Consider the following 27,368-nt stretch of genomic DNA (forward strand, 5'->3'; position numbering starts at 1 on the left):
AAATGGTAGGTACACAAAAAAGACCATCATCTAATTTCTAATGAATAATTAAAAATGTTTCTGTATATCAAGCATTTTACCTACAAGTATGTAAAACTTTTCTTCATCGTCACGCCAATTAAAAGCAAACTTTATGTTTTGCCTTTTCTCTAAGAATAGGGAAGTCTATATTTTTAAAACATATACATTACCTATTATAATAAATGGGAATATTATCTCTAAGCACCGACGCCGACGTAAAAAATTCTGTCGCATTTCCAAATTGGTGTTGTACCTACATTTTTCCACTCTCATTAATTTCTTTAAGTACAAATGTTGAGTTCATCCTTGCAAAGAAGATCCACTATCGTCAATTTGTTTTACTTCTACTATAAAAGTAGCATTTCATAAGAACGTTTGGCTGTTTTCTTCAAATATGGTGGATTGACTATAGAGGAGCCTTAAAGTTTGTTGTAATTTTTGGGTTTGTTTCAGAGATATAATGAATACCCCAAAGTTATTTTGCCTACTCCACTGCTGGCCAATATTAAACGTATGTACTACATGCCTTATAGTACCTCATTTTCATCGTACATAAGTGAATGGTATAAAGAGAAACACAATACCGATATTCCTCATAGTATGCCGAATCTTATTATCCTTGGAATTGTCGTACGAAAGATATAAACACGCGTATCTACATTTTGTTAAGGCCGCATTATTGAAAACTGCGCCCTTTATTCGTGATTAATTTCTTTGTGTTCTACGAAAGTTTATTGACAATAGGCTGATCTCGTCCTCTGCTCCATAATAAGGCACTTAAAGATCGTCATTACAATCCTTGTTTAATATCAATATTTTTCCTTTCTCAAGAATACGAACAAAGAAAAGGTGCGTAACGCCAAAGCTCGAGCTTTCTTTGTCCGGTTGTCTCATATCTTTATGATGAGAATGATGTGGGAAGTATTACGGCCTCAAACTACTACCTTTATCACTCCCCCGTTTCTAATGAACTCTGAATGTACGTACATTTCTCCAAGATTGTCTTTTGTACGCCTATACAAGACAATATCGACCTCCCATTTTACGTGCATATGATTGCAAAATATATACCTAAAAGAACAATTTCAATTCGAAATTTCGTTTTAAAACTGATATCTCCTAACAGACTTTTAATGCATACCAAGCAGCAACCGAAAACTTTCTACCAGGGCGTTAGCACTGTCCTGTCAGAGTATAAATTTGCGCATTCAGATGTGGGATTTTTCTTGACTTGAATCAAACAAAACTTTGCAATTGCAATCTTCAGTGTATTTTAGCTGGTGCAGTAACTTCCTAATAATTGCACGTGACATGCTACTGTTTGTAACATAGATAGGTACCGATAGTAAAGCAGGCCCCTTGCCAAAAAAAACTTTAGACAGTAGGTAATCTGATTATATGCGGTTACAAAAGAACGGTTATTGTTAAAGTAGCTTTGTGCGATATCGACAATTCGCGCTTTGTTGAACTGTCGTCGTTTTCAACGCGAAGAGATTTTCTTTGTAACCAGCAAATTAATTTAGTATAAAAGACGATATTTGTAATTTTCCGTATTAAATCAAAAAAATTTAATCGCAGAAGTGGCGGCTCGAACGAACTCTCTCACCAACAAGGCAACAACTCGCCTTGTTGGTGAGAATCGTTTTCAAATTTTCAGTTTCCCAAGTGGAATTCGTTGATAACGAGATAGTCTTCGGCTGCCAGCATCAAAGTGATTAAATTTTTCTATAACGATGGTCATGTCATTGTGTAAAATAGCAGTTGAGATATGGTGCAACATCTATAGGATTGTCCCTATACATATTGCAATTGGGCTTGTAACCGCAGAACTCGACTTTTTGACGTAAGGACGGAGTTAGGTACATGCTTTATGTTTTATTTTTTTGATGGTAGTAGAGAGCTTTGGAATGTTTCGTCAGAAACTCACCTTTTAAGTTCTATACCGGGTGGTGCCTAGCGCGACGCAGCATAGGGATTTCAATGGTAATTTCTTTATAGTCAATTACTAGCTCCCCTAATTATTTTAGAGCAAAAGTCTAAATAAGTTTTTTTTAGAGAAAAAAATACTGAATCCGTTCATGCTATTACTCATAATTTTCCGTTTTTCAAAACTGTAGAAATCGACAAAATAAAAAGGTTCATTTTACAATAAATCAAATATGCCTTGGAATTACCTAAAAAAACAGCGATCACGTTTCATTATTTGCCTTTGACGTATATTAAATTTATATTTGTTTATAAATTAGTTAAAGAACTGCAAGTGCAATAACGTTCAAAATGTCCCTCAAACCCATCAGGAAAACGACAATACATTCAACGTTTTGGCTGCAGTAGCGGAAAATCCGAATATATATTTAGGAACAAATCTGCTTCAAATCAGTTTTTTTAGGTACTCTGATTCTCTCTGATAAACAAATAGTATCTGATGCAGATGCAGCATTACATTCTCTAAAAAAACATTACCCAATTGCCGCTTTTTCTTGCATCGGATAGTTGTAACAGAATTAAATATGAAAATTGTTCGACGTCAAACAACGATAACTTAGATGCGATGCGCTTGTAGTTTGTTATAAAGATTCCAAAGCATCACTGATTTATAAAAATGTAATTTTTTATTTTGTCCATTTCTACGGTTTTGAAAAATGGAAAATTATAACTAACAGATGCAGTATTTTTTCCTCTAAAAAAAACGTATTTAGACTTTTGTTCTAAAATAATTAGGGGAGCTAGTATTTGACTATAAAGAAATTACCATTGAAATCCCTATGCTGCGTTGCGCTAGGCACCACCCTGTATAGCGATAGCCACATAAATTGTCGTGCTGAATAGGTGGCGAAATATAGCTGAAATGGGATTGCATATGAAATCGCAATACAACCACCTTTTTTTAAAAGAGAACCAGGGGAGAGCTTCTACGAACAGATGGGGGTACTGTTGTTTCTTACACTTTCTTAAGGCCGAGCGCTATGTAGCCGTCGAAACAGCCACAGTAAGGTATACAGGGTGTTGATCTGAAAACTTCCCACTACGGATTTATCGAAAACCGCTGACTAGAGGAAAAACGACTGTGGCCTGTAGAATCCAAAATTTCAAACAGTTCCAAGATTGGACTACTAGTTCAAAAGTTACAGCCCTTTGAATTTTCTTTCGAAATTGGTTTCTTTTCTAGTCTATAACTTTTGATTGAGAAGTCTGATCGAAAAAGTACGAATTGTTTTGGATTCTACGCACCAAAATTAATAAGAAAAAGTGTTTTCCCGAGAATTTTTGGTGTAGTCGATTTTTGGTAAAGAAGGAAGGTAAAACACTACCTTTTTTTGAGCCCCAAAAAATAAATTGTCTCAGATCGACCCGAAAATTTTCTTATAGAATGCGGCCTGTAGAATCCATAATTTCAAACAGTTCCAAGATTGGGCTACTAGTTCAAAAGTTACAGCCCTTTGAATTTTTTTCTAGTCTATAACTTTGGATTGAGAGTTCTGATCGAAAAAGTACAAATTGATTTGGATTCTACGCACCCAAATTAATAAGAAAAAGTGTTTTCCCGAGAATTTTCGGTGTAGTCGATTTTTGGTAAAAAAGGAAGGTAAAACACTGCCTTTTTTTGAGCCCCGAAGAAAAAATTGTCTCAGATCGACCCGTAAACATTTTTTTTTATAGAATGTGGCCTGTAGAATCCATAATTTCAAACAGTTCCAAGATTGGGTTACTAGTTCAAAAGCTACAGCCCTTTGAATTTTCTCGTTCTTATTATTCCTTAAATGGCAGTTCAAAATGTACGGAGTCTTGTGTCTTGCAAGATCTGTAGAGCAATTGTAGTTTAAAGGCCCGGTTTTTGAATAGATAATTTAAATACAAGTACTACTGCGCCATCTCCTTGGCAAACGATACACTATCAATTATAGTTTTAGAAGTCTAGTTGAGATGTCGCCACGTACGCAACTTTTTAAAATTCATTTGAATTTATCAGAGACATGGAGAGAGATGTCTCTGGAATTTATGCGATTAATAGCAACGTCGCACTTATTATTCCTTAAATACAGTGCCGTTTTTAGTTTTACTGGGCCCTGGGCCATTCGTTCGTGGGGGCTCTCCTTACCCTCAATAAAAACGGCAGATTGGGGAGATTCAAGCAAATCCCTAATTTGAATATGGGCACTGGATATTTGTGTAGCCTGGTTTGTAGGCAACACATCATACTCAATGAACAGAAAACATTATTTTTGCAATTCGTAACTTCTTAATGAGTTTATTTAAAGCCCTTGGAAGAACAATTTCAATAACAGGTACATTAAACTGAACCGTTTTACAACAACTTTCACACGAAGATCGCACAAACAACACATTTTTTCTTGATTGCAAACTGCGTAACATTTTTGCCTTATTTCGCTGCCAATGTCACCACCGTTTCTATAACCGTAGTTCTATCAAATAAACTCTAGGCTCAATTCTTTAAAGAATAGCTTCGCACCATCGCCAGCTGCTGCAATCATGTAATCGTTCCGATTTTAACCTTGAGAAGTTTGAATTGCATTAGAATGGGTTTTCTGCGAGTTCTCCACTGTGTCCTTCTGTTTTGGTTACATAGCATTTCCCTTTTCAATTTGTGTTGTCTGAATTCAATGCTAACGTTTCTCATCCATCGAGAACTACATATCTTCGACTGCACGACCCAGAGCGAACAGTATCATATTCCGCAAAGGTTGAGTCTGCCGCTTTCCTGTCACTCCCAGTAGCCAGTTCCCTAATTTAAACCTGTAAGCGAGAAAGGAATGGTAACAAAGTTTAATTTTTGACTATAAAATAAACAAACATTCATTATGCATTTGAGGTTAAAACTTCATATATCTAAGGTTTTTAAACATTTTTTAAAATCTGCGCTCTGACATCTAACGTTAGTTTCATAAAGTACATTACAAAATTAGTGTGGCGACATCTTTGAGGTGTAAGTTCCAACTAAAATAATGGTGGTAATAAAGTGTCCTGCATTTAGCGTTAAAATGTTAGTCTCCAATAATAAAGACAGATGTTAGCACAATGTATTCTGCTTACATAAGTAACCCACAGAACAGTAATAAAGTAACCTTTAAATTTAACCTAAAAATTTACATTACAGCATTACACAGATTACACTTTTGCACCAGGTTTTGAAATTCAGTTAAATTCGTAATACAAAAATGTCGCAATTTACTTGCCTTTCATGTGGAGTGGCGTTTGAAAATGGGGAGATCCAAAGGATGCACTACAAGTCAGACTGGCATCGTTACAATCTTAAACGTAAAGTAGCCGAATTACCACCAGTCACATCAGAGGACTTCCAACGTCGTGTGCTTCAGCAGAAAACTGAAGAAAAGAAAACACAATCTCTTCATTGCGAGCCCTGTCGCAAAAGCTTCACTAATGAGAAGGCGTTAGAAAACCACATCAACTCCAAGAAGCACAAAGAAAATGTTAAATTAGCCGACGAAACTGGTGACTTCATAGCTAAACATATGGAAAAAGTTGCTCAAGAAGTTGAATCTGATGATTCTGATGTGGAAGAGGTGAACTCGGATGAATGGGATGAAGATGTCGAAAATCCTATTGATAATAATGACTGCCTCTTTTGTTCACATCACAGCCGTAGCATTGTACGTAATGTTAAGCACATGACTTCTGTGCATTCCTTCTTTGTACCCGATGTTGAATACTGCATTGATTTAAGGGGTCTACTAACATATCTTGGCGAAAAAGTTACGCAAGGTAAATAACAGTTAATTACATATTTGTATGGTTGCGAAATCATTATTACTTTCTAGGATTTATGTGCTTGTGGTGCAATGAGAAAGGAAAATCTTTTCATTCTGCCGATGCCGCGCGCAAGCATATGATTGACAAGGGCCACTGCAAAATGATTCACGAGGGTGTTGCACTTGCAGAGTATGCCGATTTTTACGATTACTCATCGTCCTACCCGGACGCGGCCGGTAAGGATGTCAACCCTGATGAGGAAGTTGAGGTGGCCGAACTTGAGGAAAACGATTACCAACTTGTGTTACCGTCGGGAGTGGTAGTCGGTCATCGAAGTTTGATGAGGTATTATCAACAACACATAAACCCAGATCGTCAAGTGGCAGTTAATCGTAATACAAAGAAATTGCATAAAGTACTAGCTCACTACCGTGCACTCGGATGGAGTGCTTCGCAACAGGAAGCGGTTGCTAGGTAATTCGACCATAATACCCTATTCTTTGCTCAATTTTTTTTTACAGAAATGCAAGAGATATACACTTTATGAAACGGATGCAGTCGAAACTACAAACAAAACTGCAAACTAAAGCAAATAAGCTACAAACACATTTTCGACAACAAGTAAATTTCTAAAGAAAGAATGTAGTTGATTTTTTTATTACTATGTATTGTTCTTAATAAAAGCAAGCAAGCTTTACAGAATCTGTTACCACCTTGTTTCATGTTTTCTTCATTTTCTGGACCTTCAAACCCTTTTTTATTATTATTGTTATTTACTTACGATCTCTGTGTCTTTGTAAAAGTCCAAAATCTTTAGGGTAGGAGAATTTGAAGCATTGCTGGGGCGAATTTTTCTTGTACCCAAGCAGTATACGCTATGCAGTATATACAGAGGTATTTCTTCTTCCCCCCCCCCCCCCCCCCCCGCGATAGTACTTGTTGCATGCGTTGCCGCGTTCTACTTCCTTTCCGTTTATTCACCTTATATTCCACTTTGCGGATTTTTTTCCTTTCTTCCTGTTTTTATGTTGCAAAATTTCTTTCAGTTCAATCCTTTTCTGCACATTTGTCGTTGTTTTGCTTGTTTTTCGATAGAAAACCCATACTTGGCGCCTTCTTTGAGTACGTGGGTCGAAGTGACCTTTAGCCGAGTTTGTTTTTATTTAAAGTCTCGATTTTCCTCTATACTTATAGGGTAGGTATGTGGCGTATATTGTATATCCTTATACCTACTCCACATGTGTATACAACAGCATTTTATTTAAATGTTGTCTCTAAAGTGAGCACAAGTGTAAAAGGAATAGCGTCGCCCGGTATACATGCTGTTTCACGCAAACCGTTACCAAAAGTATTTAAACTTCCATTAATATAAGTTCTGAAAATATGAAAATTTGCTAATCCTGATATATATCCAGAACATTCCCAATGAAAGGAACAAGGTAACGTACTTACAATTGCGGTCTGCAATTCTCGAACACGTCGAATAGTATTTTGTCTTGCGCATTTTTATCCAAGTTTCGCTGAAAACTTTTGATCGCCAATCATATTTATATGATCAAAATTGCCATGAGCTACTGGTTTGCATTTTGTTTGGTTGTTATTTGAATATTTATAGCAGTACTCAAATAAATGTAATTAAAAGTGGTACATTAGTGCACAAGATGATTTTCTTCGGTTTTTTACTAGGATGGTCCTTCATTCAGGGATTTCTAGCTAACGATACGGAGATTGTACCACATGGACTTGTAAAAAGTAAATTTACGCTAATGTAATAGCCACATCATTATTAAATTGGTCTATTCACAGGAGCGAAAAAACCAGAGTGTGTGTTTCAAGGCCTCGAAATCTTGAGATGGTAAAGGTTTCCATTCTATTCATTTTACTGAAAATGTGCAAACGGTAGACATAAATTGTCACATTGTTGAAACGTCAAAAGCAATTGTAAACATTCCACATTGCCAATTAGTCAATGGGTTTGAAAAGGGGGTATAAATGCAGTTATTCATACGCATGCGCAGATCGCAGGTATATTGCCTTCACTGGGGCCGTGTTCTCAAAGTAAATGTGGTTCATACAATTCTCTTAAACATAGTAGACATCTATTAATAGTCGAACGAATATACGAGGTGTGTAAATTAAGTAATGGACATTTTTTATTTAATTATACTTACAATTCAATATTGTCTCCTTCAAAGTAGTTTTCTACCTTTGAGGAACGGCACTGCGTTGGAGACGATCCTTTTCCACTTCTCACAGAGAGCAGTGCTGGAACTCACCTTTTGGAATAATCTTCAGCTGATCGGTTGCCGCCTTTTAAATGTTTCCCAATGTCCCACAATAACATTTTTTGAGAGAAAAAAGTCAAAGGGTACAATAAGTTAATTAGTGGTTCGAATAATTCGAGTCGTGTCATGTGCAAAATTGAAACGCCCATAGAAAGTCAAATACTCGAATTCAATCAACACTAACTGCTGATGAATTTAGTGTATACTTTTCGAACAATGCTAATAGTACTGTTGATAATGAGCCGCTGTAAAGAATATAGATCCACTATACTATTGTACTCAAATAGATCAAGCCGTGCATTTTGAGTTTGTGCAGCTTTCTTAAATTGCAGTTAGACACTCTTTGAGAAAACTAAAAACAACGGGAGACATTTACAAACTAAACGCAAAATGAGTTTACTGGTACCGCCTCTTACTTTTGTTATTAATTCTATTATTTCGTCGGGGGTTTTTCCTAAAGAATTAAAAATTTCATTGGTTATACCATTGTATTTTTATAAATACAATGGTTATACCAATTCCAAAAAAGACCTGGTGCGAGTGTTGTTACCGAATTTAGATCCAAGATCTTCGCTCCAATAGGATTTGGGTACAGGAGTTAACAATTTTGTAAAAACCTCTGTCTGCAATATTTTTGCGAAATTCGAAACTGAGACAGTCTACACATCCTTCCACTCCATATACTCCGGTTACCCACTCTTCTGTTGCGGAAAGGTCTGTGTAGTAGTCGTATCCAGTAACTAACACGTCCTTTAATAGTTACCTTAGTAATAATATGAATAAAGTTCAGCTTTTACATATAAAGTACAGCAACAATTTCTTTAACTTTAAGGGTGTCTGGCAATGGAGTCGCCACGTTGTAAAGTGCCTGACAATAGAAGACGTGATTTCTTATATTACGCTTTACAATTTGCCATAAGGAAGTTTGTATTTTATATACAACTTTGGTACCTGATGCTACCTGCGTAAACTGTGATGACCCAAAGTACATAGTACCTACCCCCATCTACCTGTATTGGAAGCATGCACAGAGAAACGTTTAGCTTTTATAAAATGACTCAGGTCTGGCAATCACGGGCTCTTGCTTTATTGTTTAGTATTAGCAAAGTGTATTAGTGCACATATACCTACCTGGTTGCGGAAAATGACTACTAATGTAATGCTTTATAAAGGTTTATTGATCTCCCTACATTCTAGTGACCGGAGAGAATGGAGTGAAGATGAAAAGTTCACCGATTATTTGCTTAGCCGCCGACGCCCATATAGAATACTCGCTTTGCCCAAGATAACTTTAGGCTGTGATCCGAGAGATCTGAGCATTAGATGGAGATATATAAAATTAGGGGGATCATGTAAGTTAGTATTCAATATACATGTAAACACATTCCAGTATTTTTAGCCGAGTCATATATTATGGAGATGTATAATGGCAAGTTTGTTTACACAACCAGGGTTTTTTATCATTGGTATCCTTATAAGTTAGAAGCGATCGTCAGAGGTTACGGAATTGAGCGAACTGCAACCGTAAGTGCAAAAGATTCAAATAGCCGGAACTTAACGAATTGGATTTCAGTGCGTTGTCTCTTTTGAGCCAGATCCTCCTATGGCGTTCATTTCTGGTGGAACTAAGATAGTAATGACTTTTGCCCTTCCGATATACCTTCTTGGTAATAATTCAAAAGCTTACGATTATCCTCCCCCGACAAAAGAGATCATCTATCGGTGGGAATGCAAAATTATGGATAGACCTGCAGGCGAGGGCTGGATCGACTGGATGACCAATAAAGCTTTGAACTCGATTAAGATGTTGACAGAATGGTTTCCATGGCTCTGTCCAGCTTATAATAACAAACTTGGCGATGGTATCATCACTCTTTAGTTATTAAAGTTTCAGCTTTCTTTTAGGGCCGATATTAAGGTATAAACTTTTACAACCGATTACTATACTATTCAATATGGAGGTAAAATTAATTGTTAACACTCCTTATCAGTATACTGAGGATACAGACACCATAGAACTAGAATGTAACCCAGTTCGAGTGTATCCAGTTCAAATTAGGTATGATACTCAATACCATTGTATATTTATTAGAAATAGGCCAACGGATTCAAAAACGAGCTCCGAGAAAGTGTTGGTACATAACGGTATTATATATGTTCAACTAAAATGGATAAATTGAAGGTTTATACCTGAACTAAATGAGATTCGCTGTAGATTACTATACTTTGAATGAGCTTGCTACAAGAGAGGAAACACTTCCAAGTGACAAAGGTACACTACCTACTTTATAACGCAAAGTATGCATTCACTGTATTACAGGCGCGATGTTAGAACAATCGGTTGTTGTATTGTCTGTTTGTTTTTAATTATATGGCCTTTGGTAGGCGTATTCTGTATCCTCCAATACAGAAACATTTTTTAAATTGTGATATTTATATAGAATGGTACTTGCAGTTTCAGCCTGATAATTTACCTGTTCCTTTTTGCAGCATAATTCGGGAATTTTAGATTCTGTTATCAGCTATCATGGATCTAAAGTTTTGATAACGTTTATAAACACTTGATTATAGTTTTCTGAATATACTTAATAAAAATAAGTGACATTTATTAGATTAGTACAAAAGAAAAAAACCAGATTCCTTCGCTTGAAATTTCAACTGGAGTAGTAAATACAAGTTTAAAAAGTCATTATGCAAACATAAATGACGAGAGCGTATTTTCCTCCTAATAATGTTAATACTAGGACCAGTGAAAAATACCGGTAGGCACGAGATCCTTACACCATTCTCTTTCAAATGAGCCGCCTATCGTCGAAGTCTATAGTTTAATTAAAAATAGTGGATCTTTTAATTTCAAACTAAAACTTCAAATTCAATGATTTCGTTTTGACACTCGTGTCAACAATTAAAATAACAACGATTTTGTTTCCTATAGATGCAATAAAATCTCATTCCTTAAGCAACTAGATTTCGTTTATTTCGTCTTATACCCGAATAATGAAGTTGTCCCAGAAATGTTTTATACAAACCCTGGAGTAATTTTATCTCTTGTATTATATTGATTTTGCAGCCAGGGCCGCAGTCCGTGTTTGGCATTTTCTTACTTCTTCTGTTTGAATGCAGTAAATTAAAATTTGCCTTGAGTTAATTACATTAAAAGGCGTGCAGAAAAAGTGCATCACTCAATGCAATCGAGATGACGGCCGCCGTCAGTTGTGACGTCAACGCAATAGTGGGGATGAGTGTCACGGCTAGTTCTATCGGTAGGCTACGATCAAACCCATATGAGTATGGCTTCTTTAGACCATATACTACATGGACTGCTAATTGTAACTAAAATATGGTCAAGGACATCGCCTGGGTATGTGAGTTTCAGGGTAAACGAGTCTGTCCGAAGTTGTCCGATGAGACACGATTTGAGACTGTCAACCTATAAATTCACAAACGTCAATTAATTAATCGCCTAGATATCCCAAAAAAAGCAAATTTATTCTTATTTGTGGACGTATAGCAAATAATGAAGAGTATTTAAAGCTTCCCGTACTACGCGGTTACTATAAAGCTACTCTTTAAGCGATCCTATAGTGGTGTTTACACGACTTTAGTTTACCCTGAGATTCACATACCCACGACTACAGTGCCCTCTATCCGTGACCATCCATTTTGTATTGAAAGCATAGGGCGAATAGCAGTCAATGTACTATATGGTCTGAGATGGCTTCTAACGAACGAAGCCCTCTATAATACTTTTGCAGAATTATCTACACGCGAAATAACGCTTTAATTGGTTAGGCCAGAGGTAAACGCGCATCTTAGTTATAACTTATAAACCTTTGCTTTAGAGAGCTACATTTTTTAAACAATTAACATTGCGACTTTAGTGTCCTCGCCATCTATACGTGGTGTCCAAAAGTAAACAACCGTTGGTCTACTTGTAATGTAATACATATACAATGTCAATACTTAATTTTGAAATGCATTTTTTTCATCCCATTTTAGAGAACTTAAAAATGCTTATAAATATATAATTCCTTATGAGTCTATGATTTTTCAAGCAGTGTGCCCACACTGTGGTGGTACTGCAGAATTCGAATGGACTTTAAGTGGAGGACTTGAAAGCCTTGATAGCAGATACGTTAAAGTAAATAGAGACATCATTGTAATCAGGAGGGAGTACGACAACTCCAAAAATATATTGAACATCACATGCACAACCCATGGTAAGTACACATGCCGGCCAAATAATAAAACAAAATTAAATAAGCAAAAATAAGCAAACACGTTGAACTTTGTTGCTTTTCACTTTTGACAAATTTCGAATAAAATAGTTTAGGGCACCTACTCTAAATTGTAATCACAGTTATGTTACACTCAAAAATCATCACGATTCATCTAAAGGCGGCTACAGACATGTAAAAGTTGTCAAATATCAAATGTTTATCAATCGCCAAACTGTTTGTCCTGCTACTCGTAAAATCACGAGTATGGATATACATATGTGCGTATTTGGCAAATGGCAAATCAAAACGGGAACTTCAAACTTATTGCGCTAGTATCTACTCTAGTTTCCGTTCACAATGGAGGTAGAATTTGTAGAATTTCGATTTTTATGTAAAATATTCGCGGCATCCCATATTATTATGGGTTCCTTTTCGTACAGTTCTAGAAATTTGATCACCGTTTCGTTCGTCCACTCCATCGCGCACGAAATACAATAATAAATGAATTGTGCACAAATTAACAGGTTCATATTCATACGCATAATTAGTTTTCAAGGTGGTCGCAATTGCAACTTCTGCACGCATATGTGTATCAGCGACAAGTTTGCTTTTTGACGAACATTTCAGCCCTTTGATGTGTGCTTATTTACCGACAATCGACGGGAAATTTTTGAAATTTGGCAAATCCCGAACACTTGCTTTAACTTATATATGTGTATCTAAGCTATTTGTCAAATGGCAAACATTTGCTATTTGGAATTCGTCAAACTTCCCATGTCTGTAGCCGCCTTAAGGGAAACTGCGTCTCCAAAACAGTACATTTCATGCATTTATACCAACAAATTCACTTTATATTCTTACGATTTCTACTCAAGAAACGGGTTTGTGAGCATAACGCGTAAAATGGAAAGATCCTTGTTATCCTTAAATGCTGATAAAATTTCCCGCACTAACTCTAGCACAGCAAGAGTAGTGTTACGGTTTTCCCGAAATCCATATTGGCCTTCATAAAACAATTTGTTTTGCTCAAAATACTTTGAGATTTGTATAACCATAAATTTCTCAAAAATTTTTCCTAGCTTACCCGTCATGTTCCATTTTTGTATTGGGACGATTACGGACACTTTGAGACAATCAGGATAAACATTTAGCTCAAAACATTCATTAATCATCAAAATTAATTTCGACGTATGTTCGTAATAGTCCTCTGATTTTTTGCTGGGAATGTTTCGTATGCTGTCTCTCAGTTCAATTATTATTTTGCTAAATGCGAATGTTGCCTGGCACGCAGGATTTTTTACTGGCGCTCTGTGGGAATTTTAGAAAAGTAGTCCCTAAACTGACTTACTTAATCGAATTATTTGATTTTAATAAGACACTATCGTAGAAAAAACATCTTATGCTTCAAGTGCATTGCTATATATTCCCACCTTGAGGAGACTTTGTGTTTCCGCAGTTGATCAGAGTGATATTTTTGATAAATGTCACAGATTGCGTAATACTTTTGCCGTAGCGTTTTTAATTCGTGATTGAACCATTTTGTTACGGTTTGCCTTTGATGAAAACGATTGCTGTGGAAATGCCTGATGTGGACAACTGGTTAAAGCTGATAACACTTCAAATGATTTACTTATTGGTATTGATCGGTCACGCAAATTTAAAATCATAGCTTTCAATCAAGCTGTGAAAGATGATTCGTCCTTTTAATGATTTTGCCCTAAACACATTTACAGAGAGATGTTTTTTAAACTAAAAAGAAAGCATCATTCTTTAAAAAAACATCCAATCACATGCCTCAACAACATTGTTAGCCTGACAGTATCGTTAACTATGCTATTTGCTATATTGCTATGAACCACTAACTATCGCTTTGAATGTAAGTACCTAAATCCACGGATTTTTTTAGGACGCATATTCACGGCGCCGTCTTATCGTCATAACATTCGGGCTAGTGTGTTAGAATCACCCAGTTGTACTATGAAGCAAGATACAGATCCTCATGTTTTTAAAATATCCTGCAGTTCCAATGCTAATCCTCCATTTGACAAACGAAAACGGTATTATAGGGTTTATGAGAACGACCCCCACAGTAAGTATCTACCATCTATTAATATCTGCCTGCAATTTCTCATCTTATCCAACAAAGGCAGATTTGATTTATATTTCAAAACTCAGACCAAGAAATAGAAGACCCATAGGTATAGGTAGGTGCCTATGATAACGCGCACGTTTGTTTTAAACCAATTGGTCGAACATACATGTATGAAACAAAAACGCTTATGGCCATATGCACCGACAAATTTAGGTGGAGCTTAGTTTAAGCGGTGCTTAAAATCCATGGCAACCATTGGCGCAATGATCGTTGCCATGGATGTTAAGCAACGCTTAAGCTAAGCCTCGCTTAAATTAGTCGGTCCATACGGCCATTACTTGATGAAAGATTGCGTTAGAGATTGCGATAATTCTGCAAATAATGCACCATCTTCATTTATTTAATCTCAAAGGGCCTGATAAATTATAAAACACAATCAAATAGGATTTAACCTAAACAAAAATGACGTGACCATGTTTTACAACACATAAATAGAAATTCTATAAAAACGTCAAACAAAGGCATTTCTATACAGGGCGAGCCATTAGTACACGAGTGAAAAATTATCGGTTTATTAACGCACATATTCAAATTCATTGATGGAACATATTGAAGGACTCTTAAGGTTACGACATAAAAATATGTTCAACGAAATTGCAATTATTCAGGGTGATTTATATTAAAATAGCTTTTTTTTTAAAATAAAACCCCCTGTATATTATTCCTTAAAAAAAGGCAAATTTGTTATAAATCACCCTGTATAATAATTGCAATTTCGTTGAATTTGTTGAAGCATCTTATATAACCAGATTTAAAACATTGACGTTATGGTTATAGATATCATAGATGTCGCTTATGTTCGTATTGTAATTTAATGTACGTTCCTTGATGTTAGTCAAAATGGTTGTATTGTAACATTATATTTTATGTTAAGTGTATCAGACTAAACAAGCATTAAACTTTTAGACTTGATAAATCCTCTGTTCCAATAGAATTTAGACTGTAGCCTTAAGAGTCCTTCAACATTTCCCTACAATCAATTTTAGATATGTGCGTTAATAAACCTACAATTTTCCACCCATGCACTATCGGTTCACCCTGTATTGCTTGCCCTGAGGTTTAAACATTGTTATTTCTCAGCGTTGAATATAAAATTAGCTATATTTTTTGCAGGCCTTTTATAATAGACATTGGAAAATTATAGAAAAGGTGCACGTTTTTTAGAGTTGCTAGCTTTTACCTCAAACACGAAGAGATTCAAAAGTGGTGTTCGATGAAAAAACGTGTTTAGGTCTACACTGAGAAATGTTACAGTAACCGTTGCTGTTACAGTTCGGTTCGCCAATGAGTACCCGGCTTTAGATAAACATACGTCCGGTCTTACTTTGTTTTCGAGTTATGGTAGCCTGAAGGTAAGTGCCATCAGTTATTAGTACAAAATAAACGTAAAAGCCAAACTAGAATTTTTTTCATTATTTCAATAAGTAATTATTCAAAGTGCCCACGAACACAAGCTGTGGCACATTGATTAACATCATTAATAGCTGCTAGACATTCCTCAGCAACGATTTCGCGACCCTAATTCTGTCTTGCAATTCATAACTTTAAAACGAACCAAAGTCGGACGTACGTCTATCTAACAATTTATGCTTACTTTGACATACAGTATCTGCTATTACACGGTGGATCTTTAAATTTAGACACCCTGTATTAGTATTAGTTGACTAAACTCATGTTTTTATTCGGCGGAGAGATGTTGAAACCACATCAAATTAAAACAAATGGTATTAATATTCGCGAGCAATACATTACATACTTAGAAATAAAAAGTCTCAATATGTATGTGGATAATTATTAGAGTAAGTTTTGCATACACTCATTAACATATTTTTTTCCCAGGGATAATGTTAGGCACAATCTACACAAGCAACCACCATATGATTTTTGGACGTGCCACTACAAAATATGTTGTCGACACGGTAGATGTGGGTGACAGAATTTATTCCGGTTCGGTAGAGCTGGATGCTAATTTTGATGTAAGGATTAATCGCCACAAATTTTTCCTACTATGGTGTCAAAAATGATCACTCATGAATGATATATAATACTTTTCATTACACACATAGTTTAGGTGCACATTTAGGTAAAACAACTCATAAAACAAGGATCACTTCTACCTTTTCTCCAAGGCGACTCTAGGAACCTATACTTTACATTCAAAAAATCTGACCTTTCTTATAGCCTTCTTATAGAGAACCTGTGCATTAATTTTCAAAGCGATCAGACATTTCTAAACAAAGTTATTGTGCCCACTGACAAACAGACAGACAGAAATACAAAATCACAAAGATCGTTAGTAAGATACACCTGATCCTAGTATACTTTATACTGGGTACACAGCAAGGAGTGAGTAATTAACACCATATTATTAGTCCTCCTTATTAGTATGACGTAATAGTTATAAAGGAAAGAACTATGCAAGGTCGCAGATATAAATAGAATCATAGCTCTGACGCTCAAACCGTTTGAGATATAGACATCAAAATTAGAACGCTTTAATTCGAAATTGCACATGGTTTTTGAGTGCGACCGCCATCTTGAGTTTTTAAATGACAACATAGGTCATGTGGTAAGTCATTAGAAAGCTTATTTTTTCTCTTTATTAGTACCTAAATCATGTATGGTGTTAAATTCGAAAATAATGCAGATAAATGGAAACATTTCGAATGAATACTCGAACATCATAACAGCATTTGATTGTGACAAATGCGATTCTTTTAATTTATCTAAATTATGAGGTCGTAAGAAAGAAGCTTTCTAATGACTTATCGCATGACCTGTTATCATTTAAAAAAATTCAAGATGGCGGTCGCACTCAAAAAACGAGCAGCTACAGAGAGGTGATGTCGTGCATGCACATAGGTATATATACAGTCATATTGCCTAATTTCTCGCAAGAAATGTCGGCTCCAGTTATAGGTAATCATCTCCTCCTTTTCCTTGAGAATATTATTGCGAAACCTTTTAAATACATTACGTCATGTCAAAAATGTTTACTGGCCGAAAACAAATTTTCTTGATCAAAATGTTGGCATGTCATTTTTTAGCTTCCGCTACATTCATTAAGTCCCACGAAAGTTTTAATCACCTCACTACCTTTTGATAGATCACATTTTTAAAAACGCTATGTTGTTCGTATAAATGAGATTAACAGTTAATTGAGGCAAGGTAAATACAAAATGCAGTGACAGGTTTGACATTTAAGGATGTCAATTCAGATGCGGCAATTACAATTTAAATTTACCGGGATTTTTTGGGAGGAGCTGAACTGCATGTATTGGGTGAACAGATAATAGTAATGTAAATTACTTGTAATAAATGATACATTATTATGGCCACTTTTTTCCCTCCACAACGGAACGAATGGAAACGTTTCCATTTTCATGTATAGGTATATCTCAAACGATTTGGGCGTAAGAGCTTTGGTTCCATCTATATCAGCGACCCTGTGTACTATGGTGAGGTTGTCATTTGAGAATAAACATTTTTTTCATGAAACTTTTTTTAATTTTAATAATATGTACCTAACTGGCAGTACCTAGTTCCCTATGTTATCCACAATCAAATACGAGAATATAATATTTGTAATTATAGCAAACTCGTATGCACAAATTAACCAGTGTAAATAACTTTTAAACGTACAGATCAACCCTCATACATTTAGTACCTACATTCAATACAATTGATCTACACAAAAGTAAAATTTTTTAAATGCTACATGTTGAAAGAGTTCATCAAACCGTGTACCATTATAGTTTAAACCAATGTTTACTGGAACAATTGAAGACGTAATCAAAGGTTTAAAAGGTGTATACGAGGGAACTATCAAGTTCTGGACCGGCCTACCGGTTAAATGGCTTGGCGAACAGAACGAGGTGGAATGCACAACGCAAACAATGCATGTGATACTTAGGGACCTACAAAATACCAAATTTAATCTTACTCCCGAGAACCTTATTGAATTGGCCAACTTCAAAGTACAAATGATGGATGACCTCAAAGAAGTGCGTACTTTTTACTAAACGTTACGTCAATAACGTATCTACTTATTCCATTTTAGCTCGATTTTGGTATGGATTTAGATTACGCGCGCATCGTTTTAGGCGTTTTGCTTACATCAAGTGAAACAGCATTGCAAATGGGAGCAAAAAATGCGAAGGAATATTACAAAACAGCCGAAGCGATGAAACGTACAGCGGACAAAGCGCTCTTAATAATAGAAGAGAGCGTTGAACCTATACTTTTCATGGCGGACGTGATACTATATGCCAGGTAAAAAACTGGTTAAGTTGGCTCTCTTAATTTAAAGTTCAAATTCGCTATAGCGGTATGGTAGACCTTTGGATTTTACTATCCATACCAAATGAAGGAGATATTAAGCCTCCAGATGTAGTATCTAATAAGAATGATGCCGTAGGGGATATTCTAATGGAAGACATCACAGAAAATTATGACCAATATGAAAGTTTGGATCCCGAAAGAGATACCAAAATAGCTTACGTAACAATCGTTTGTTCAGAATATGCCCCACCATCACTTTTGTTATTTTCAGTACAGGGAAACCTGGCGACTGATGGAGGAAAGCTTTCTTAATGTCGCGCGCACTTTACTGCAAGCAACTGTAGATGGAGATGATGGAATAGATATAAACACATCCAAATTACGCTTCCAATTGATTTCAGAGCCTACTAATGTATTGTATTATATCGAAATTGGATGGGCACCCGTATACAAAGTCAAGTTTCAACCTAAACTTGCTAAACTATATGACTGGTATAAATATTTGAGCGTTTTGGTAAATATATGTTGCACATTTTCGACCGTCGCGTAATTAAGGCTTACAGGTAGTCGAATTTAAGAGCAATGAGAGCAATCCTCTTTGGTACGATTTAAGTAAGGAGTACTATCGCCTCCCTGTACTTTATGTTCAATTATTCGACACAAGAAGCTCGGTCGGGATGATTGAAGATTTGCTTCGAATTGAGTTCAATATACAAAAGGACACAAACCCAGAAACTATGTCTGGAGATTACAATCAGTTTCTGGCGATAGCTCCACTTAAGCTTGAAAAATGGATACCATCACGCATGGAACGGCTTATAAATGTACATCGCATCGACGTAAATCACGGTGCTGCCCTTTTTATAAATTTTCAGATTGCAGAGAAGGAATCGTTGGAGGTAAGTTTATTGCCGGACACAACAAATGGTAAGTTCGGAGGAGTTATTCAATGTAACTTCTAATAAGAACTCTTCTCATTTAATGCGCGTGTTGGTGACACAAACACGTAGTTAGTCGGCGTCTAATTCGATAGGTCACTGCCGAAATCTCTTCCCAAAGCTAACGTTTAATTTTTTTTCACTTTTGCTGTAGAGACGATTCATACGCAAATTCAATACTGTACACGTTCCTGCTTTCTATTTGATCACATTTTCTAACCCTCATAGGCAACAAACATATAAAATTAAGAAGCATTTGCATTCCAGTACCTATGTACGTATAGATAAATACAGGGTTTGTTTTACCAATGAGAACCTCCAAACCAAAAATAAAAGACAGAGGAACGGAAAAAGTGTGGCGATTTACCGATCTCAATTAAATGCTAATGACTAATGGCTGTTTGCACTGACAAATTAAAGTGGAGCTTAGCTTAAGCGTTGCTTAACATCCACGATTATTGACACAATGATTGGCATGTATTTTAAGCTACGCTTAAGCTAAGCTCCGCTTAAATTTGTCGGTGCACACGGTCATAAAATTGTTAGCTTCCTAGCTCGAACAAGGTGGCTATAGCGATCATAGCTTTTTGGACATGTAAAATTTCATCAAATGTCGATGTTTATTTCAAGCAACTTTTAAAGAATAAATTTATTTCGTCTGAATGTATCAATGTATGTATTTTTTTCTACAATCGATATCCAAAGTAGGCATTTGCGCTCGTATTTGACAACGCAAACATCATCTTTTTCGAGGAATGTCACTTTGTCGCTTATAAGCGACAAAATAGAAAAAACGCTCGCTCTCCCAATTATTAACTATAAATCAAAAATATGCATTGCTCAGAGTATCCAATGACAACCAGTAAAAAGAAGAAAAATTTAAATTTTTGGAAATATGTGAACTGCTCGATTGTAGAAAAAACCTTGTGTGTAATTCGAGCGCAAATTGATTGTCGATCTCAAGAGAGTCGCGCGTCAACTGTCTCTTTCAATCGACAATATATCATTTTGCGCTCTTAATACACAAATAGCTATTTTCTTTCAAACAGAAACCTACAATTTTTACTACACATACGTTATGCACTAAAATATATTATCATATCATACATTTTGAAAAAATCCCTACACAGCAGCGTTGTAGTATTTGACTACTCTTGTGAGCAAATGGGGTCATCCCGCCTTCATTTTTTATTTCTGATCCACAAAGTACAGTAAAAATAAAAAGACCCGTGTGTCCTCAATTTTTATTTGACGTTTTGAGAGGGATGTTTAACTGCTTCTAGCACGAAAGTGACAAGTGCCTGTGACAGATGACGCAAGTTATAAATGCCATTCTCCTGCAATATTGCCAAGTCGTTATGTCATCTGAATGGTTCTAGGAGCTGATTGGTCGGGCTTATTACGTCACAGAGCCCGCCACAATCATATCGTTTTGCATAAACCTTTAAAACCGCACATGTTCATTATTTTTTTGCTAATCAGCCTCTATTTTTAAATAAACTTTTACTGTCCAAAAAAATGTTTTATGGTTTCGGGTACACGCTTATTAAATTAGAACTGCGGAATTCAACTATACTGTAAACCCCCATTATAGGTACTGGTGACATATAACAAAGTACCCTTGTGGGAACAGTTTGATGATGCTCGCTATTCACAACAAGTGAAAACTTTCTACGCTCCTAACAAACTATATATCTCCTTTATCCCTCACGAATTGACTAAATATGGTGATGTGTGGGGATATATCGCAGTAAGACCTGCTAAGTCAAATGTGCATATGGAGGTGAATATGTTGTTGAAAATGTTGTTTGTATAAGGTCCCATTTTAGCGCGATACGTCAGACATAAGTATTAACTACAATGTATCCTTTAAAATATTCACGTGCGCGTACTGGAGCGTCGCTTTTAACACGTGGTTAACTGACGCTTGCTTTGTAAGGAAGTAAGTTAAAGAATACGTAAAAAATGATCCGTTGTAGATCTCAGAGGAATCGACACCACAGTACTTGGTATGCGTGTGTCACCATTTCTCATCTTTTGTGCGTGTCACATTTGATGCCCAACACGTATTGGTACCATTTCACAGTTTAAAAGTTGTGATTCAGAGACAAATTTGCTTCATAGCTTACATTGCCGTCTTTCTTGCACTAGCTCTATACTGCCTAATTTTGTGCTGCGGTGTTAAAAAGGGAGTGGAGTTAAACCAAACGGTGACGAAATTAACGCAAGTAGAATAGAGCTTATAGTTCTCTTACAGATGTACTATTTGGCAGACAACATCCCGGTAAACGCCTACGGTTACATTTTGTGTGTGAAAACTGGAATCCAGTCAGACGCAGGTACTACCTCTAATATCACAATTATCGTCGAAGGCACCAATTGTGACAGCAAGGTAAGCAAACCTACAGTCCTTCGACCGTCCATACTTTCCTTCCGTCTTTGTATAGCCACATTTAATCAACTATCCTGACCCAGAAATGAGACTACTTCAACGAGACCAGGAAGACACATTTGTCTTTACAACGGAATGCTTCTTGGGAGACATTATCCAAATCGCACTTTGGCATGACTCTGTTGGGGCGCGACCTTCATGGTAGGTGTGCCGATAGTAACGAAAAGACATAATCTACATAATTTAAGGTACTGTGAGTGGCTAACGGTAATGGACATGCAAACCAAGAAAGAATATTATTTCCAAGTGAACGCTTGGTTTTCCGTACTGGACAAGGAAACCCGTCCCTTAAGAGTGAAAGTCGTAGACGAGAAGATTCGAAAGAAACTCAGAGATCGAATGGGCTGTATCAGTCGACTTGCACAAACTGCAAAGGATCACCTATTTAATTTATGTCAAACGTCAGTTCGCCTCGTCTTAACGGGGCGACAACATGTAACCGACTTCATTTAGATTTCAGACGACCGATTTGCCATTCTTCCACAGAATGACCCTCATACTATCCATTCACCTATTGACATTCTCGTGCGCGTTTTCTATGTACGGAGTTCCAAAGCTTCGTATGTATGATTCACTTGGTTTTGGGGAGATTTCGATAAATGCACACGTGATTGCTTGCTCATTGTTTGCCGGCGCAACATCTTATTTTACACACATCGCAATTGTGACACTCTTCAGGTAATTATGTGTATCCATACAACTAATTACGGATACCTGCTGAATAGAACAAAAAATAGAGTCATATCCAAAAATTCCTGGACTAGTATTAAACCTTTAAAAAATCCATCGACTCAAAGAAATCTAAGAAGCTATTGTTTGTGCCCCGCCAATTAGCTGATATGTGTGACCTTCAGGAAGTTTAGTGCTTTTAAAGCTACGAGTGATTTTTCCAAATAATAGTAGAGCGATTTTTATTTTTGCTTCGTAAAGATATATTGTGAATGTAAAAAGAAATATTTTGCTTTAGCTGAATTTGAAATACTTGCCGAGTTAGAATTGTATTTGAAAAAGACTCATAGCGTCTATTCTTTGTTTACTTTCAGAAGATTTTTTTTATTATAAAATGTAATACGCGCGTATAAGAAGTTTTAAAATAGGAGTCGATCCACAAAACCAACTCCACGTAAATGTAGCGTGTAAATTCAAATTCTTTTGAAAAAATTCGTAGTTATTTATTATACAAGACGATAAAGGGATATTTTAACCATCGAGTGAAAGATGTTAATTTACGAGTGGCGAGAGATGGTTAGTTTCCCTTTATCGTCGTGTATAATCCAAATTTTAATTTATAGCAGAAGCCGTATAAATCATTGTAAAGCTTCTGACAATTCTGAATCAAGTAGATACTAATATAAGAAGGGTAATTTATGATTATAGTATTTTATCGTGTTAGTTACTGCTGCATTATGTTAAAATGCTTCTTCATTTTACAGGTACGCGTTTTACAAAAATCTGTTCACCCACCAAACCATGTTCCTAGTTGTCCTCCCATGGTAAGGCAAACTTAACCAAAACAATGCTCACCTGATTCTTCCAGGATCATGTTAATAACGGTTTTATTGGGCAGCTTTACATTTCTGATAATTTACGGTTTTTGGCTCCCATACATTAGCAGCGTATTGTTTATGATCTCGTCGGGCTTTGCGATTTTGCAGATCATCTTTATATTCGAAGGCGCCCACATCATTTTCAAAAACCTGATCTTCTTCGATGTAGTAAAAGTAAGAAAAGCTATAAGTCGTTTGATGCTTTGTTTGAGTAGCGTTTTAGCTGAATCGATTCGTAACTGGCATGGCCGCCGTGATTCACGAAACCGAGTACCAGAGGGATAAGTTATACGAAAAATTTGGCCCATTTTTGCTGCGACCTTTCTTTTCCGAGAAATACAAACCACTAACTAGAACGGAATGGCTGGTGAGTAGATTTGAAGAGGTCCCTATGAGTTATCCAAACGACCTCTCAAGGTAAAACGAGAAAAGGAATGGGCGAGGCGTAGGTATTCCAGATTCATGACAGACACCATTTTGTATATCTTGTATTTCTTGACGTTGTTATTATTTATAATATACACGAAGAATTCAACTATCGGGGACGCTAGTACTAACTTGAAACAGATTATCGATGGAAGCGCGTGGAATGAGTATTATCGCTTTTCTAAGGTTCGCACTACAGAGGAGTAAGATATGCAATCCCGTCGAACCTCCTGATTATTGACACTTTGTAGCATTTACAATTACCTAAGTCAAACCTTGAAAAGCGCCATTAACGCCAATAATTGGTACAATGGATGGTTTGAAAGAAATCCTGGACTAATGAGAGACTTTAACACCAAGATCATCGGCATTGGCAGATTACGCCAAATTAGAGTTTCCGAAGGATGCACGGTCGCTCCCCAATTTGCTTCTTATTTTGAAAAGAACTGTATGCCGGAATACTCGTGGTTAAATCGCGATGAAAAAGTCTATGTTCAGAAATGGAAAGTTTTTAACGCGAGTGACAAAAGAAACATAATTTCCAAAGTGTGGGCGTATCTGAATGAAGGTTTTACATTTGTGGGTAAGAACTCTGAAAGGTATTTTGGACCTATGAAGGAAAGTTGCGACATTTATCAATCCTCGTTATTCACACTGCTTTTCTCAGAGATTGTATGTTTTTTTTGCATTCAAGTGAAAAATAATATTGAGTTAAAAATTATAAACATTAATGATATTGATATGGTAGCTTCTAATGAATATCATACAATAGTTTGCCATCAATATCAACATTAAAGTCGACTTTTGCGTGATTATGAAACTAGCCCAAAGAAATAGCCTCAAAGTCCACAATTTTGAATATGTATGCATTGAAAAATAAACAGCTATTTGGGATCAAAATTCATTTTCGAAGTGTTACCACAGCGGCCAGTTTATTCTCCCCACCCGCTACCCTAAAAATTGAAATTGTCGCAAGTGCTACATCACTACAAATTGCGTATCGACGTCATAAGGGAACCATTTAAAATTGATAAACATCGCAACACAGAAACAGTAAAAGATACCTAGTTAGGAAAACCGCACAAAATTCCCAATAGTATTTTTTTAAAACAAGCCATGTCTACCCTTGTGTTTCTAGGTGATTCAGGCAATTACCCATCCGGAGGCTACGTTGCTTATCTGCCGAGGGACAAGGTTAACTATCCCACCACACTTGGTCACTTTCAAGAGAACAACTGGTTAGATAAACGCACTAGATTAATAAGTCTCGAATTTCTGGCTTACAACGCCAATGCGAATACTTTCCACGCAGTCATGTTCGTAATTGAGAAACTCGCAACCGGACTTTTTATACAAAGCGAAAGGGTACGTGATTATTTAAAGTCATTTTATTACATTTTAGTCATTTGTAGATGGACACCTTTGAAGCAGTGAGCGCGAATGACACGGACAAACAGATAACGCTGATAATCTTTTTTGTGTTTGTAATGTTAACAGTGCTCCTGTTGGCGCGAAACCTTTTGGAGGCAGGCAATTACTGGGCTCTATACTCGCACGATTTCTGGTGCATCTGGGATTTCTGTACGTTACTGATAACTTCGATATTTTCCATTTTTTCCGCATATAAATTTTATTTGATCGAAGCATTCTTCCAACGTATGAGTACGTCGAGGCAAAACACCATGTTGGAGTACAAAGATATTGTAATTGTCCAGAGAATGATTACCTTCTTCTTGGGCTTATCATTTGCTATGATTTTGATAAGAATCTTCAGTATCATGCAGCTAACGAAATCTTTTCGTTTGATAAAGAGTGCCTTTGGTGCCATATGGAAGAGTGCGGTTTGCCTTCTTATAGTTCACTTACTAATGCTACTCACTTTCTCGCTCTGCGCCAATTGTTTCTTCGGCTCTCGCGTTAAAGACTTCCGCCACTTCTCAACCAGCTTCGAGACTTTGGTGCTACTGTCAATGACTCACTATAATTCTTTTGATTATAACAATTTTTGGGAGAAGGCATCACTTGCACGACCATTTTATATTTTCTTCGCATCGATCATGCTAATCATTAAAGGATTTTACATTGCGATCATTTTGGTGCAGTTTCAAAATGGAAGACGAAATATTGGTTTGGATGCGACTTATAAATTTACTGATTATTTGCGGGATGAATATAAGTTTCGTAGAGGATTAGTACTTAGAAAAAAGAAAAGATTCGCGGGTGGGGGGTTGCCGAATCCAGTTGCGGCGCTAAACCAAACGCCAACGGTGAGCCCGAAAGAATGGTCACTTCGCAACAAAAACGTTTATAGTATTTCCGATTATCGACTATATGTGATGTCATTGGTGGCTAAATCTGTAATCTTACAAGACGCGGCAGGCGTAGTAGCTACTGATTCAGATGAAATGTATGCGTTAGCATTTCATATCTTATGCAAGCAAGAAGACGATTCAGCCCAATTTACCGGCTTCAGATCGCCGGAATCGTCGCCAATTATAGTGTCGGACTTTAGATTTAAGCAAATGGAGCGTGTCGCCCATAACATTCTACTTAAAGGAGCAGGACCCATGGGAGGATTTGAACAAAACATGTCTGAATACATGGAACGTGTTAATGAACAACTTGACTTTACCAAGAATACTTTATCCACAATTAAAGACGTTCTCGCACATATTGCAGTTATAAAGCATGAGACAGAAGAAGATAATACGTAGTTAGTTCCCGGTTTGTTATGTATTGTTTACATTACCTTAGCTTAAGAAAAGGTATGTTAGCGGTTAATGTTTAGAATATTGCTAATTAAATAAAAAATTTGTTACCTTTTAATTACAATGAATTAGTCAAATATTCATTGTTTGCGTTGCATAACTGACTTAAGTCTTAAGGGTTTTGAAAAGTTCTAAAAGCCTTTTTAAGATTTTTGTAGGCTCCTTGAAACTCTAAAGACCATCAAAAATCATTGCAAACTATTAGAGAGAAAACATTTAATAACTAATGAAGGCTTGAATCTTCTTAAAGGCCAATGAACCTCTTTAAAGCTCTTGTGGTCGTTTGCACCGACAAATTTAAGTGGAGCTTAGCATAAGGGTAGCTTAAAATCCATGGCAACGATTATTGAGACAATGGTTGCCATAGATTTTAAGCTATGCTAAGCTAAGCTCCATTTATTCATTAATTATCCCTCTCTTGTTCTGGGCCCTCAACAAGCTTGCGCCCAATTAATTGTCATTAATTGTGTCCATTGCCTATCATTTAAACAGTTCGAAAACTAATATAAAGGAGGGCATAGTTCATTTATATTATATGACATAGGTAT

At 36.4% G+C, this 27,368-nt stretch overlaps 2 protein-coding genes across 3 annotated transcripts; both read left to right on the top strand.

Annotated features, from left to right (window-relative positions):
- The first annotated feature begins 5,069 nt into the window (after positions 1-5,069).
- LOC116168415 (zinc finger protein 622) lies at positions 5,070-6,460 on the top strand. The gene is made up of 3 exons (XM_031484228.1): positions 5,070-5,763; positions 5,820-6,225; positions 6,273-6,460. Exons 1-3 carry the CDS (start codon positions 5,199-5,201, stop codon positions 6,382-6,384), a joined length of 1,083 nt encoding a protein of 360 aa, XP_031340088.1. The 5' UTR covers positions 5,070-5,198; the 3' UTR covers positions 6,385-6,460.
- Positions 6,461-7,326: 866 nt separating this feature from the next.
- Positions 7,327-27,368, top strand: LOC116168416 (polycystic kidney disease protein 1-like 2). Of its 2 annotated transcripts, XM_031484229.1 has the most exons (28): positions 7,327-7,503; positions 7,558-7,606; positions 9,234-9,388; positions 9,436-9,560; positions 9,610-9,898; positions 9,942-10,095; positions 12,036-12,256; positions 14,163-14,345; positions 16,248-16,384; positions 18,164-18,412; positions 18,469-18,680; positions 18,734-18,908; positions 18,961-19,203; positions 19,253-19,588; positions 21,222-21,410; positions 21,457-21,561; positions 21,607-21,837; positions 21,885-22,019; positions 22,075-22,220; positions 22,268-22,480; positions 22,533-22,757; positions 23,513-23,572; positions 23,617-23,800; positions 23,850-23,993; positions 24,044-24,255; positions 24,304-24,635; positions 25,191-25,417; positions 25,465-27,368. In XM_031484229.1, the coding sequence occupies exons 1-28, from the start codon at positions 7,413-7,415 to the stop codon at positions 26,764-26,766; spliced, it is 6,324 nt and encodes a 2,107-aa protein (XP_031340089.1). In that variant the 5' UTR covers positions 7,327-7,412; the 3' UTR covers positions 26,767-27,368. The 2 variants fall into 2 exon arrangements, with proteins under 2 accessions (XP_031340089.1, XP_031340090.1); XM_031484230.1 differs by lacking the exons at positions 7,327-7,503; positions 7,558-7,606; positions 9,234-9,388; positions 9,436-9,560; positions 9,610-9,898 and having other exon boundaries at positions 10,017-10,308.

This window comes from Photinus pyralis, unplaced genomic scaffold (genome assembly GCF_008802855.1).
Source record: "Photinus pyralis isolate 1611_PpyrPB1 unplaced genomic scaffold, Ppyr1.3 Ppyr1.4_LG4, whole genome shotgun sequence".
Lineage (NCBI taxonomy): Eukaryota > Metazoa > Arthropoda > Insecta > Coleoptera > Lampyridae > Photinus > Photinus pyralis.